This window comes from Odontesthes bonariensis, chromosome 17 (assembly GCF_027942865.1).
Source record: "Odontesthes bonariensis isolate fOdoBon6 chromosome 17, fOdoBon6.hap1, whole genome shotgun sequence".
NCBI classification, from domain to species: Eukaryota; Metazoa; Chordata; class Actinopteri; order Atheriniformes; family Atherinopsidae; genus Odontesthes; species Odontesthes bonariensis.
Genome location: NC_134522.1, coordinates 18,116,879 through 18,131,483, shown reverse-complemented (window position 1 = coordinate 18,131,483; position 14,605 = coordinate 18,116,879). Strand labels below are relative to the sequence as shown.

The 14,605-nt window shown below is 38.6% G+C and overlaps 1 protein-coding gene across 1 annotated transcript; it reads right to left on the bottom strand.

The window, feature by feature from the left end:
• Positions 1 to 5,162: 5,162 nt before the first annotated feature.
• Positions 5,163 to 11,372, bottom strand: tunar (TCL1 upstream neural differentiation-associated RNA). Its single transcript, XM_075448202.1, has 3 exons — positions 11,344 to 11,372; positions 10,601 to 11,118; positions 5,163 to 5,859 (listed from the first exon to the last, which is right to left on the bottom strand). The coding sequence occupies exons 2-3, from the start codon at positions 10,634 to 10,636 to the stop codon at positions 5,674 to 5,676; spliced, it is 222 nt and encodes a 73-aa protein (XP_075304317.1). The 5' UTR covers positions 10,637 to 11,118; positions 11,344 to 11,372; the 3' UTR covers positions 5,163 to 5,673.
• Between the last annotated feature and the right edge of the window lie 3,233 nt (positions 11,373 to 14,605).

Genomic DNA, 14,605 nt, shown 5'->3' with positions numbered 1-14,605 from the left:
ATTAGGTAGAAATGGTGATTCTTTGTTTTCCAATTTTTTCTGGGCCTGAAGTTTTGGCCTTTCCTTTTGTACACGTATGACACAGCTCCTGTCTTCATGTCTGTAATCATAAGAGTTTGAATAAGGGCAACTTCTCCAAGAAGTCCAGTTGCCCTTACTCAAATTCTTATGACTACCATGACCTGGATGACTTGAGAATCTTCATCAACATACTTCATGTCTGTAGTTTAGATTTTAGTGTGGCAGAATATCCAACTTATATACACATCCATCTCTAGGTATTCTATGATTCAGTGCTGTATTTACCTTTGTGTAGTTTCTTTCTGTCCCTACATTTTTTATCCTCAATTTCCTACATTTCCCAGAATCCATTTTGGATATGAGGATATGATATGACATTTATTGTGATTTAGATTTGTCTCTTTCCCTTTTATGTTTACCTCTTTATTCGAAATACATTTTATCTTATTTAATCACTCCATATTTTTGTTGCCAAAAACGAATTAGAAGTTTGATCCTTTTCCCTCATGAGTAGAATTACTGTAGTTCTGGGTGTCATCAAGTTCGAAGAAGGTTTTTAGTAAAGAAAAAACTGTATTATGTTGAGAAGATAAGGGTGGGAAAAAAACATTGAATTTGTGGAAATCATGCTTTGCAATGCAGTATTACATTTTAATGTGCTACAGCCACAGGTTGAATTTCCTTTGCATAACAATTGATGCAACCTGATTTTTCCAGGTACGAGTATGTCCTGTTGATTGGGAGGGGTTTGGGGATGGATTAATTGCCAGCACAGCTTTTCTTTGAAACCATCAAAATCATGTCAGTTCAGCTCGATAGAGATGAAATGTCTGCACAGACAATCTGCTGGATTGAATCATTAATCTGGGCCGCACCACAATCTCCTGCACATTGTTCAACAAGCATCTTTTGGCTTCAAAGCGGGAGTATTTTCTAAAGCTCTGCTCACTGGATCCAGGTGAAACAATAGCTTAAAGGAGGCTTCTGGGCATGTGTGAATTTAAGCAGCTGTGGTTTCTCAAACAATAGTTTCCTTCCCCCTTGGTTTCGCCTAATCCTTTATATTCAATGAAAAAAAAGCAAAGTTGAGCTGTTTTTAGTCTCTATTTTTTCCTCAAACAGGATTATTCCAGTGTGTTACTCGTCATAGAGCCCTCTTAATGGAGTGGGAAATTGTTCTGACATCGCTCTGTACATATGACCTAAATGATATAAACCAGAAGCAGATGGAATGAAAGTAAATTTGTTTGGGGCTGTTTGATTTCTGCATTTTTGTCCTGCTAGATTCAAGCTCTCTCAGTTTTTCTCAATCTTTCAGACTGATTTGCAGTGAGAAATGGAAATAGGTTTCACTATGTGGAAAGGTGTGGTGCTGTAAGTTTGGTTCCTCCTCCTCCTCCTCCTCCTCCTCCTCCTCCTCCTCCTCCTCCTCCTCCTCCTCCTCCTCCTCCTCCTCCTCCTCCTCCTCCTCTTCTTCTTCAGGGCTCAGTTGTGGCTCACGCAGCTGTCAGATGCAGGATCATGCACATAGACTAAGGTTTTTGCTTAAGTAGTGGACGAGTGGACAGTTTCCATTTCAACTAAATGCCTTTTACATGCATATTGCCTTCAAGGTATATTGCTTGTATGCATCATAAAAATTAGTACATTAACAATGATCTTCCTCATCCCTCCACACTGTACATAAAATCACTTTCAAGGTTAATTTATCTACCTTTTTTAAAGAGAACTTCAGGCTGAAAAACTTTAACCTTTCCATTTGTAACCCACAAGACTGTACAATGAGTTTAAATAGATTTTGCATACACTGTGTGCAAAATGCTTGAATAAAACGAAAATGAGAGTTCAAACTACACACTTCTTTAGGTGTGATGAAGATAACAGGAATAATCAATATTTACATCAAGTATGAAAACATTCACAAGGCTTGTCCGTGTGCTTACTAAAATTTCATTTTTATCTTATTTCTCTAAACAATCAGCAGCACCTGACCCAATTTAAAGAATCTCTGGCTTTATTAAGTTAGCGGAAATAGAAATCCAGTTTCGTCGTGAATGCAGCGCAGTAGATGAGCATAAATATTTTTTCTGCAAACTTATTTATTATTTCTTATGTCTTTTTTTTTCTTCCTTTCACCTCTACACTGGTAATGTTGTGATAGTATTATCTCAGGCACTTTCTGAAGTTACAAATTTGGTAAATTGAAAAGACAAAAGAAAGTGTTTTACAACACCGTGTAGCTTTACATTCTGTACGGGCCTATTAAAGCTTCTTTCATTTTAGTGATAGTATAATATTCATTTGTTTGTTTAATCAGTTATTTATTTATTTATCTATTAAATCATTTATTCATAGGAGAGGTTTAATACCAGTCACATGAACCCACATGTAGTTTGAAAATGTTCCCGTTTCCAGTCTTCCGGCAAGTGAAATAGACTTTTTTTTTTTTTTTACCTAATTAGAATTAGAAAATAAAACTATTTGAAATGCACCAGACTAGGTGTTGGGGGTCTAGGGTGCACCCAAAGTGTCATGGAATTCACACCCTGATTCTGCTTTGTGATTACATAAAGGAATCAAAAGCACTAAAAAAGCTTTGACAACCTCTACATGTTGCACTGAGCAGAGCAGAAGAATCTCAAACCAAAAGCAACTTTTTTTAAGGTAAACACAAGAAACTTGTGCTAAACAAAAAAAAATGGACCAGACTCAGTGAATAATTCCCTATACTCCCTATATAGATCAGTGAGCAGTGCTGACCAACATGTCATTGGGGTCATCAGGTGGGAAGACAAATACTAGAGTAAAACCACTCGCCCTGTGGACTCTGGTCCCCTTTTTTTGCCTTGAACATGGTTTGTCCGAAGAGGAAAATCTTGAAGTTCACTGTTTCCAGGCTGCAGAGACTAGAATGTCCCAAGATGCACCCATGGATGGAGCAGTTGCATCTATGCAAAACAAAGCAGTTTGGATTACAGCAAACATAACAGAGAGAGAGGGACTTTCGCAAGAGCTATTACAGTGCTATATCTTCACATACAAAGTAGCTATTTGTTGCTGTATTACGGTTCAAAATATTGCATGTGTCACATAAACAGGCAGAGGAAGTATGTACATTTGGTTAGATAGTAATAGTCACTTACTTCTCATCTAACTGTCAAATCTCTTCTTTAACTTTTCTAATGTTTTACCTCGAGCAAATGCCGGCATGTAGTTCCTCTACATAACCATGGAAGTCTTAATTAAATTGGGTGTGATCATAGAATTTGTCTGTCAATTTAACAGACACACTTGGTGCCTGGCAGTGGTGTAAATGTAACTTGCTCACAGATGGATATACTTCTAAATATTTTGACAAATGATTCAGTCAGTCAGTTATAGTTGTGTGAACATTAACATGCAACATAATGTTCATACCTATGTTTTTATGAGGGCAGAATCAACACAACTATATATGTATGTATGTAAGCCTGACTCTGGCTATAGATAGCTATTGCTGTAAATAGTTGGAATGGGAAGGTGAGATGAGGAGCATTTAGTTGGTTGTAATATGGGACTTCACCGCTCGATGTCACGATATCCTACAAAATGCATGAAATTAAAATTTGTCTTAAATATTCTTATCAGGGTGTAAATTTCATAACATTCACTCTCCTTTTTCTTGTTATGCCACTTCAAAAAAACAAAAAAGCACCTTTTGACGCAGGTATGGAAATAACTTCTAAAATTCTACAGAGTCCACACTGAAAAGCCTAAATGTTTTGGAGTTTGTAGAGACGATAGTCAGGTTGTTGTATGATACTAGCCAATAAATGATCTTTCGGCAATAAAAACATACAACATTGGAATCAAATTAAATGTATGTGCAATAAAAAAATTAAAAAAACTGATAACTTTATACACAGCAGGAAAAGCCGTTTCCATGTCTTAAGGCAAAAAGTCGTTAAGCACAAACTGAAGAGATGACTGGTAAATGCCAGATATCTAAAGCTTTCATCCTCAGCAATGTCTATATAAATTTATGAGTGAATGATTTAAACTGCGTTCAATAACATGGTGATCATGTAACTCATTGAGCAAATTGTCATACTCACGCAGCATGATTCATGATTTTGTTCTGCATTAAAGCTGCATTTTACCCATTTAATGAGTATATTACCTTTTATCTCAGTTTTCCTGAGAAGTTCTTTATGTAAATGAATGCATATAATTTCAATATTGATGATCTTTAAAGACTGAACAGATGCACCTTAAATAATGAACAAGCATGCAACGTTCTACCATTGTCTGTAAATCTGTGTTTTCTTCCATCATTTTCTGTCAGAGACAAAGTCAGGCACTTTAAAGTTTAATCTTGCACCAGCTGTGTAAGTAAATTTGCATTAAAAAAACAAAGTCTGTGTCCCTCATTTTTAGGTTATGTATGGTGGTCTCCACACAATGATTTTTTTTTTTTTAAAGGTAGGGTAGGAGATCCTGGATTTTGAGTCCAGCGAAGCTGCATTTTGAAAATACACAGGTCAAAAGTCCCAACCCTTTCTTCAGACTTCCCCCCGAAGCCATGCCTCTAGAGTACATGAACGCACAATGCTTGTTCACGAGCACAAAGGTGCACGAGCGCTGTTCTGACAGCAAGCATCGATTGGTTTGGGTAACTTTTGCTAACTTTTTCTCATGGCGGATTCACAGGTAAGAAAATACCTTTCAGCATCATAATGAACCGTTTAATAATGCTAGGTGCTAGCCAAGCTAGCTCTAGTTTAGCTTCCTGCCAAGCTTCTGGACGCGTAATTCGTTCACGAAGAAGGGTACGTGCACAGGGGGAAGGAGGAGGAGGGAGGAGCAGATTGCAGTTTGATAGACGGCATCAGAATCCAATCATCGTTAACAGTCCGTTCAGTATGATTGGATTGTTTTTCCTAGATTGTTCGTTCTAGAGGCCACTAAAACTTTTCATTTTTGTGTCAAAACTTTTAATTAATTGGTTGCAATGGGGGTGTGAAGAGTATTTCAAGCAATATGTGAAAAAAAAATGCTCCAGAAAAAGAACCCCTACCCCACCTTTAAGTTCAGACACATAATAAGACAAAAGAAAAACATCAAATCAAGATGAATAACATCTTTATTATTAGGTCTGTTAAAATCTTGTTGTATTGTGTTTTATACAAGCTGAAAAATAGAAAAAACAATGCAGACATTTATGTTGGTTTTCTCTGTACATCCTTATCCTTGTTTCCCTTCTAAGCAAATCCGACAATTCTCATACTGAAGTTGATTTTAACATCTGAAAAATATTTTCCAAAAGTGTCTCCACATAGTCCATTAAGTCCACATGTTGATAAAAGCAGCAACGCTTGTGCGTCTTTTTTCAGTTCATGCATTTTCTACATGTCAGAAATTACCAGATCTTTTAGAAAATTGTATTTGTAAACAGGAGAGGAACAAGTCAGTTTCTCATGATCTAATTAGTTTGAACTGATGCATTATGGACAGGATATCACAGTCACACAGTCTTGGAGCAACACTGGGAAAGTTCAGCCTCTTCCTTGTTCTTCCCATCTTTATCTCCACATCTGTCAACACGTTGTAGCTAAATTAGGCTCCGATGTGCTCTGCTTTGTGAGCTGTTGAAGTTTAATAGAAGTACAAGGCCTATAAAGTGGTGTAAATGTAGACAAAGATGATGACTACCAAGTTAAGAATGGTTCCAATGATGCCCAACATGGCCAAGATGCTCTCCTCTTTACTTTCCTGGTCTTGGATTCCCTTTTCCTCATCACTGTAGACAGTGTTTACCATTTTCCCTGGAAAAGTCTGCAGTTTTCGCCTCAGACCAACCTAGAACAGGTAGATGAGAGAAAAAGTCAAACACAATCCTTGTTTTAATAAATGTAACTGTTTTTTTGTTGTTGTAGTTTGTTTAGTTTAGTTTAGTTTGCTTGTTTGTTGTTTTTTTTTTTCTGCTTTAAGATAGAAATTCATAAAGTTAATCATGGACAACTATAATCCTAGTAAACTAGCAAGATAAATGATCTATTGGTGGGATGGATGGTAAGAGAATTACCAAAAAGTAAGCAAAAGAATTGATCATTTTTCAGGTTAACTGTTCAACACATTGAAAGCTGCCTCGCCATGCAAATGTTTGATGATACTGTATTATCATTAGGGTTCGCCCAACAATAAGCATTCACATTTTCTCTGAGAGAACTCGATTGCTGCTCCTCCACTGTGCTCTGCTGTCTGGCTGCAGGAGATGTAACACATGATAGGTGGACTCCGGTAAAGAGCAACAAAGTCCCTGCAGGGATGGTGACATGTTGGATGAATGGATTAAATTGAGGACTCAGTCAGGAAAATCCCATTGATGGCGTTCTAATTTTAGCACACATGAAGCATACCTATGCTTGCCTTGCAGAAGAGGTTCAGGATTGAGGGAAGAAGGACGTTTCTGCCTGCCTTTAATGTGTATGTCTGTATGTTGTGTTAGATACTTTCATAAATTGCTTGTTAAATATCTTAATTCTGATGTTAAAGTCTTCTAATTGCAACATGTGTATTGCTTACACTAATCTGGCATGTTTTGCTGATGACTGAACTCAAAGTTCAGTCATCTATTATTCTACTATTCTAAAGACAGACCACTGACTCACACGTGTACACACATAATACTGCACTAATTTTATTATTTCCTTTTAAGAGTAAAATAAATATTTGCAAATTAAGAAATTGATAACTTTAGTTCATTGAATAGATGAATCTCCTTTTACATAGCAAAATAAAAAAGAAGATTTAAAACTAGTCATTATTCTTTTTTTTTTTTTTTTTTTTTGGTATAAATATTTGTACCTAGTTCGTTTAGAACATGATCCTACTTTCTCCAATACAAGCATGCACCCATGCTTTATATCCACTTCAATCCAATGTTTCATGGGTGATTTATCTGTACTAATTCTTATTACTTCATGTCTGGATTCTAAAGGATTTCAAGACATTATTCAAATGTATTTTCGGTTATTAATGGATAATCCAGTTTGGATGTTTACGTTGTGTAAATCCTTGTTTGAGCACTTATTCAGCACTTATTTGAAAAACAGCACATGATGCGTAATCCATTTTCAATGTTTTATGGCTACATTGTAAAGCATGTCAGCAGCACACATTGGGTCTTTCGTAAAATAAAAAAAAAAGTCTCATACAAACAGGCTGCTCTTTCACATTGTGGCAGCACTTGTTTTCAAACAGGATGTGAACCTGTGGTTAGAGCAGAATGAATGCTTACAGTCACGACAGCATTGTACTCTGGAAAACAGACACAAACTTCCCTCTTGATTGACATGTCGGGCATCAGGTGAAGAGCTTTGGCAGTTCTCCGACGGCCAGTGAGTCAAAAAAGACAGCAGATATTCCTGCACTATGCTCTATTCAGCTGTTGTTTTTATTCAATAGTTGTATCAGACTGCTCTGATACAGGTTATGGGGGTGCAGTGCTCATCTGTTAGTTTTTCAACTCTGTGTTTTTGTGCACTGTATGTGTGTATTGATATGTGTTTCCTGGGGTGCAGTATTAGAAACTAGAGGTATGTTTTTAGCCTGTAGGCGCAGCAGCCTGTGCAAGTTGGCATCCAAACACCTCTCCGGGGAAGAGTGCTTCTTTTGCGGGTCAATGGGCTTTATATGCCAACTAGCGACAGAAAAGCATGTGAGCTAAAGCTGACTAAAAATAAACCTTCTAACAGGGAGCTGCTCCTCTTGGTGAAAAGCTTTGATCCAACAAAAAATACTTTTTTTAAAATTATTTCCAGCAAAAGATTTTCAAAAGGGCAGTTACCTAAAGCACAAGCAGGTACATTATGTATTGTTTTGGCTGATATCTGTTCGGGGATTTTACTTTCAAGAGATAAAAATATTTCTGAGAATCCTGTGTTGTAATTTTTAATGTAGTGGCACTCATGTGAACCAATAACCTGTCAATGTGAAAAGTCATATTAAATTCACCATTTATTTGCCGTGGCATCTAGTCTAAAGCCATGACTGGCATGACCACAGAATAAACCACAAACACTGGTCCCTTCAATTTTTTTTTTTTTATATGATCATTATCACAATTGCAGACTTTTGAAGGAGCTGTGATAAAGTAGTTGCACTCTTTTTTTCCCCGCTTACTAAGTATCTTCTCTTACAGGCTGGCAGAGAAAAAGTGTCCTGGCAGAAATACACACCCGCCAGGAAACAGTTAGGTAAAAGTCAAGGGGTATTCTGCGGGAGACAAATTTATCTGAGTTGATCAGATCAGATACAGTCGACACTTTTAATAAAGTCAATATGAGCTTTGTGCTGCTGACCAGATGTCAACATTTATGAAGCATATAAAGGAGGTATAGAAAGTCAGGGCCACTACCAAGCAATGTCTTTTTTGTCCGTGTGATTATAAATGACCATGGTTTATATGAAAGGCCTTTCATATCATAAAAGTAGAAAAACCTTATGTTAAGGTTTGTTTATAAGGGTAAGAGCATAAAAATTATTGTCCTCTCAAAATGCGAACATCCTACATGGGGACCCTGATACGACAGCAATATCAAGTCATCAAAATACACTATGCTCTTGACATACATAAAAACACATTGAGCTCTGTGTTAAAGTGCATCTTCCTCCTCTGATCTGTAACAAAGGGCTTTGACTGCCTCTCCCAGGGAGCACTATAAACAGGGCTTCCCCTCAACCTGAATGGAGATCTTTGTGTGGCGCGCTGGATGTGCCCTCATGCATGAAGACGCCTGCTTGCTGCTGATATAAACAAGCACTCAGCAAAAAACAGAAGGGAGGAAAATGTGCCCAAGGGTGATGAGGGAAAAGGTAGGGGAGGTGGTGGTGAGTGGGGGGTGGATTGGGGGGGGGTTCAAGGCTCTACTAAAAACTGAGGTAATAGCCTCTTCAATGAGTGCAGCTGTGCGTCACAGCAAAATCTTTTGGACACCTTCCAGGGACTCCTCATTCGACAACTCCAGCCTATACAGTCATCAACAGAAGGCGTTCGTTTTCAAGTGGCAGCCAAGGCGATGTGCCATTATCATCTGCTGCCCATAATGACTTACCCTGTCTGTTCAACACTTGGAACGGACAGTGTGCATAAGAGATCAGAGCTGTCATAATCCAGGACAAGCCATAAAATGAAAGTTACCAACGGTATAATCACACACTGTAGTTTATGTTATCAATTTAGAGGTTATTAATGTGACCAAGAAACCAAATGGATTTGGTATTTTGCTACCGATTTTCTCTGAACACTTATGAGCAGCTGTGTCATTTTTATGTGTCCATTTTTCTCTCTGTAATTAATCTGAGCAGGTCGGTCACTGTCAGGGCCACTCAGGATTCCAATATATGGCATCTCTGGGTCGAAAAAAACTTTCATTCATGTGAAAAGCCTACTCTTGGGAGTTTTTCTTTTCCACATCAAGCACACACCTGGCTCTTCAGTCACACAGCCCAAAGTAGATTTATATAAAAAGAGCAGCCTGACATGCTGTAAGAAATAAAAAGGTAGAGAAGACAGGGGGAATTCATACCTGGGACAACAAATCTGGGCACTCTGGCTTCACCAAACAGAAGGTAACCTTCTCAAATCAGATCAGTGGAGGTAAAACCTTTTGCCACTTGAATAATCCTGTACATGTCAAACAGCTCTAGAAGCTAATTGAGTCCGACAAGCAGGGAGCTTTTGGCATTGTTTTAAAATGGAATTAAAGCAAACAGCTCCCAATGTTCGTGTCATCACACTCACCTATATTTAGGTTGATGTTCATCAGAAACTGACAAAGACACATAAACTAGAGCTTCACATTCTTAACAATACAGTCTGTGAATGTTCGTAGCTATCTTCCGATTGACGAAAAGCAAATGAAATACTGCCACTGGTGAGTTTGACCTATTTTCCACAACCTGTACCTAATGTTCTGACAGACCTGTTAAGATTTGACAAAATATTCAATTGCACAAAACACTTCTTTTTATTTGAAAGCATTCTGCTAAAGATGCAAAAAAGTTCATATATGCAAGAAATTACACCCTAAAGCATTCCTCTGTACTGATACAACTGGGGGATAAAGGCGTCCATAATTAGTAAGCCCATAAGTAGTTTGGCCAAGCTTTGTTTGTAATGAACACTTAGAAAAGCATAGCTTGAGTGCTGTAGAAAATGATTGCTTTTATACTCAAAAAAAGTAGATTTATTCTAAGCTTCTCCCGCAGCTCTGTGAGAAGTATTTTAACACAGGCACAAATATCTCTTAGAGTAAAGCTTCAAGGACAGAAAGCATAGTTTGACTGTTAGGCAAAATTCTGGGTGTCTATTCTACCTTAATCAATGATTCATGCAAAGACAACAGAGCTTGCAAATATCCCACATTTATAAAGAATATATCAAGATGTATAATAAATTCATAGCTACACACAGTCTGAACACTTAAAAGCAGTAAAATATTTATTAGGTAAACGTTCATAGTGTACATATGCTCTGTAAATAATGGTGAGTTTCAGGAAAAAGCTCTGGATGTGAGATGACAGTAAAAGACCTTACCTTGCAAAGCATCAGGAGTAACGTAGCATTGGACATGCTGGAGGGGGAAGCCTTCCCGTAGCGCACAGATATTCCTGGCAACTAAGGTGAAACTCTACCCCTCTCATCCTTCGGCTGTGGAGGGACACTGGGTCCAAAGAGGACTGGTTCAGCTTCCAGGCGGTCCAAATTTAGGGTTCCCGTTGGATGTCGTCTCCTGCAGCGCTCCAGCGTCTCCTCCACGAATTTCATCTCACTAGTGGCCAAGTTTTAGCTCCTGTCACTTTCTCCTCATCAGCCTTGTGAGAGCTGAAACTGTGATGCCCACCTCCTCTCTGCTCTTCCTCCCCTTTCTCTTCTGTTTGCTTCCCCACCTCTGCTTCTCTCTCTTCTCCTCCTCTTCTTCCCTCCTCTTGTCTGTGTGGAGGGATGATGTCAAGTTGAAGAATGGAGTCAGTTGATGGGCATATGGGGGTGGGAGGGTAACAAAGCTGTTCATGTGAATATTTCCATCCTCCTTTGTCTTGATTCCGTAACGCCTACAAAAAGAGAGATTTTTAGTGTTTTCTTTCCCTCCAACACACCCTGTCAGCCTTTATCAAAGACTAATCTCATTTAAACTTTCATCATGCTCACTTCTCTAAATGTTTTGGTTGTTTTCTCACCTTATCAATGTTTCATACATTAAAAAAAAAGCAAATAGGCACCCCAGCTGAGGTGGTGAAAGCCACTGCTTGCTCTATGTGTTGTGTAACCTAACATACCTTTTCTTGCTTCCAAGTGTGTTTCCCTAACTAACTGAGCAGAGCGTGAACGCCGGATGACTATAAGTAAAAGGAAGAGTGGAGGGGAGGTGCTGTGAAGGAACCAGTAGCCTCACACTGACGCTGTCGTGGTTGCTTTCGCTCCACAGGCAAGAGGTATCCCCTGCTCTCGTTCTATCGTGCATATTAATGCAGCCACGGTTGCTGGGCAACCGGCTCAGGGGAGTCACACACAGTCTGACGACAAGAAGTGTTTGTGACAGAGGCCGGGATGAGGGCGAGGGTCTTCTCCGGTGTGTTTCTGTGGGATTTTGAATGTGTTCATGAGTGTGTGCCTGTTTGAGATGTTGCTAAAAAATGTCCTTCTTTGTATTCATGCAAAATGCGACCTTCTGTTGAAGTTGAGTGCTGTCAGTGAGAGTAGTCTGTGCTTGAAATTCATAAAAGGAGAAGTGTGCAACTTTCATCAACAGTCCACACAAGGAAATAAACCTAACCTCTTTAACACTGTAGTACGTGTTGTTGCAAATCCAATTTGGTACCACAGAAGCAATGCCAACGGAAGGCATGGACACAAATTCCCATAGTCAACTGAGGTCATATAAAGATAAGCCAACTGTCTATTTAGAGACAGTACGATATGGTGGTGGAGTTACTTCATTGGTAGACTTTCCGGACTGGGCGTAGCGTTCCATTGTCTTGTTATTTATTGTTATTTTCAGGCAAAAAAAACAAAAAAAAAAACAGCTTGATTAGGTTGAGGAGAAAATGAATATTGGGCAGCAAACCATTTCCTAAAAAATGAAAATTATGTTTTGCCAAATCTCCAGCCTTTTTCTCAGAAGCATGATATTGTTATCCCCTTTGCCTAAAGCAAGGGGTTCATCACCCTGCTAACCGAGCCATTAGAGAAAAGGTTGTTAGTTTCCATTGAGTTGGGATGGAAGTCTAACACATTAATCATGTAATGCAGCGTAAATTAATCAGGTTGATTTTGCATAATTCTGTGAGACTAGGCCAAACTTTTTTATACATGCATCATACAAAACCTATAGTTGTAATTAATAGAGAAATGCTAGTAACACTATTCAACAATGAGTGACAACAACAACCAGCAACACAAACTGCCACTTATCATTAAGTTTCTACAACTGAATATTATGCAACAACACTGATTTTAACCTGATTTTAAATTTGGGTCCAAAGTTCTCTATAGAACACTCTTAAAAGCTCAACCACCACCTGTGACTTCATGTTTCTCTTTCCTTTTCTGCTTACAACTTTTTCTGTCTTGTTAACAGTGCTGTGGAAAAGAGACCACTCAAACTGAAACGAGGTCAGCTGTAGAGCGACTTTGCGCGTAGGTTATAAAAGATTGACAAAGAAAAAAAAAAGCATGGGTGTCAGATCAGCTTAGGGTGCGAGTACATTTGAGCTTAACAAACCAGTGATCAGGAATCTATATGATCAGGAAAAGGGATATCTGGTTTGCTCACAAGTCATGTGTCTTCATGCATGTGTGTATCACCTTTTACAATGCTTTCACAAGCACACCAAACGTCTTCGTCACATACACCCACGATACATTTTTTTTGTGGCCTTAAGACGTGTGACACATCAGTGACAGGAGCACATAATGGATACAATGATCAAATGTGAACAGCCTCTAGGACAATTATTGTGCAGCTCAATACAAGAACATCAAACCCCCACTGAGTGAAACATCCCATCCTGTGTGCTTCCTCCGATTCTTTTCTCACTTCACCTCAGCCAGAGGGAAGGACACAGGCTTTCAGTATTTGAACTCTGCCCAGATAGACTTACCCTTCTGTCTTTAGAAGAATTGACTCACCAAGGCCAAACTACCCATTTGTAATTTAAAGAAATAGGCAGTTTTATGACTTGAATATTTATAGTTATTCATCAATTTACATTTTGGCCTTTGACATCTTCCTTTCAAGTGAATAGAACCGAATTAATGCTGCATCTTAATATTTTGCGTTTCAATTTCAATACCATGGACCATGTTTTGGCTCATGTCTCAGAGCATATCCTGTTTTTCACCGACTCTTTTAGACAGATCAGAATATTGTAAATACTTGATATGAATACAGGTGTCATTTCAGTGAAATTAAATTTTTTTTTATTTTTTTTTATCAATGTGAATATGAATATTTAGAATCACAGAATAAGAGCTTGTGAAATTCAATAAAATGCTTTGGAAATAGTTTCTTTGTACTATATTTTGTAAATAGATGTGGACGGGTTTGGCTGTTCATGGAAATGTTTAGAACGTGAACAGCCGCCAACAAATTAGTTTTGGCTTGACGTTGCTCTGCGCATCAAATGACCTGGAATGGACGGCAATAAAAATGGAAATGTAAAGGAAACATTCCCTCCAAACTGAAACCACCGGTGTGCATAATTTTACTGCCGACATGCCATCTCTCAAGATTAACTAACTTGGACCATCGCTGCCTGCCTGGGCATTTATAACTATTAATCAGAGAGCACATCGAATTTGTTCTTGTCGTGTGGTAACTAAATCACCATGTTGTCCGACTGCAAGATGATCAACCTTTGTCTCACATCAGTCTCAGCACATGCTCAGGCAGTATTTGAACCATTACCAGGCCACGTGTGTCTTTAATCTTTACACTGTTTGCAGAGCTGTGATCATGCAGTCAGTTGAGCATCTCATTCCAAAGCTACATTAATTAATTTTGTGATGTAAAAGGATTTGCTCATAATCTAACTTAACTTTAACGTTTATGTTTATGCATTTAGCAGACACTTTTATCCAAAGCGACTTACAAATGAGGATATAACATTACAACTAACATCAAAGCTAACAATGAGCTACAAAAAGAGGGAAACCATTAGTCAGACTCTGTCAGGGGTGACAGTGTAGAGATAGAGTGCAGAAATAGAGGGAAGTACAGAAAGATAAAGTGCAGTAGAGGGAGTAGGGAAGTACGGGTTAAGTGCTAGGATAGGAGATGCTCTCTGAAGAGCAAGGTCTTCAAGAGTTTCTTGAAGATGGACAGGGACGCCCCTGTTCTGGTAGCGGTCGGTAGTTCATTCCACCATCGTGGAACGACACATGAAAAGAGTCTGGATTGTCTTAAGCGTGGTGTAGGCACTGGTAGACGACAATCCTGTGACGACCGGAGTGATCGAGTTGTGACTTAAGCCTTTGCAAGAGCATTCAACTAGATGGGAGCCATTCCATTAAGGACTTTGAGGCTAACATCAGTGACTT

What these genes read in the sequence shown, in the direction of transcription:
- tunar (XM_075448202.1), bottom strand. Translation starts at nt 10,636, where the DNA reads ATGTCCAATGCTACGTTACTCCTGATGCTTTGCAAG. An exon ending in TACTCCTGATGCTTTGCAAG is followed by an intron (nt 5,860 to 10,600) that starts GTAAGGTCTTTT and finishes TACCTGTTCTAG; the next exon opens with GTTGGTCTGAGGCGAAAACT.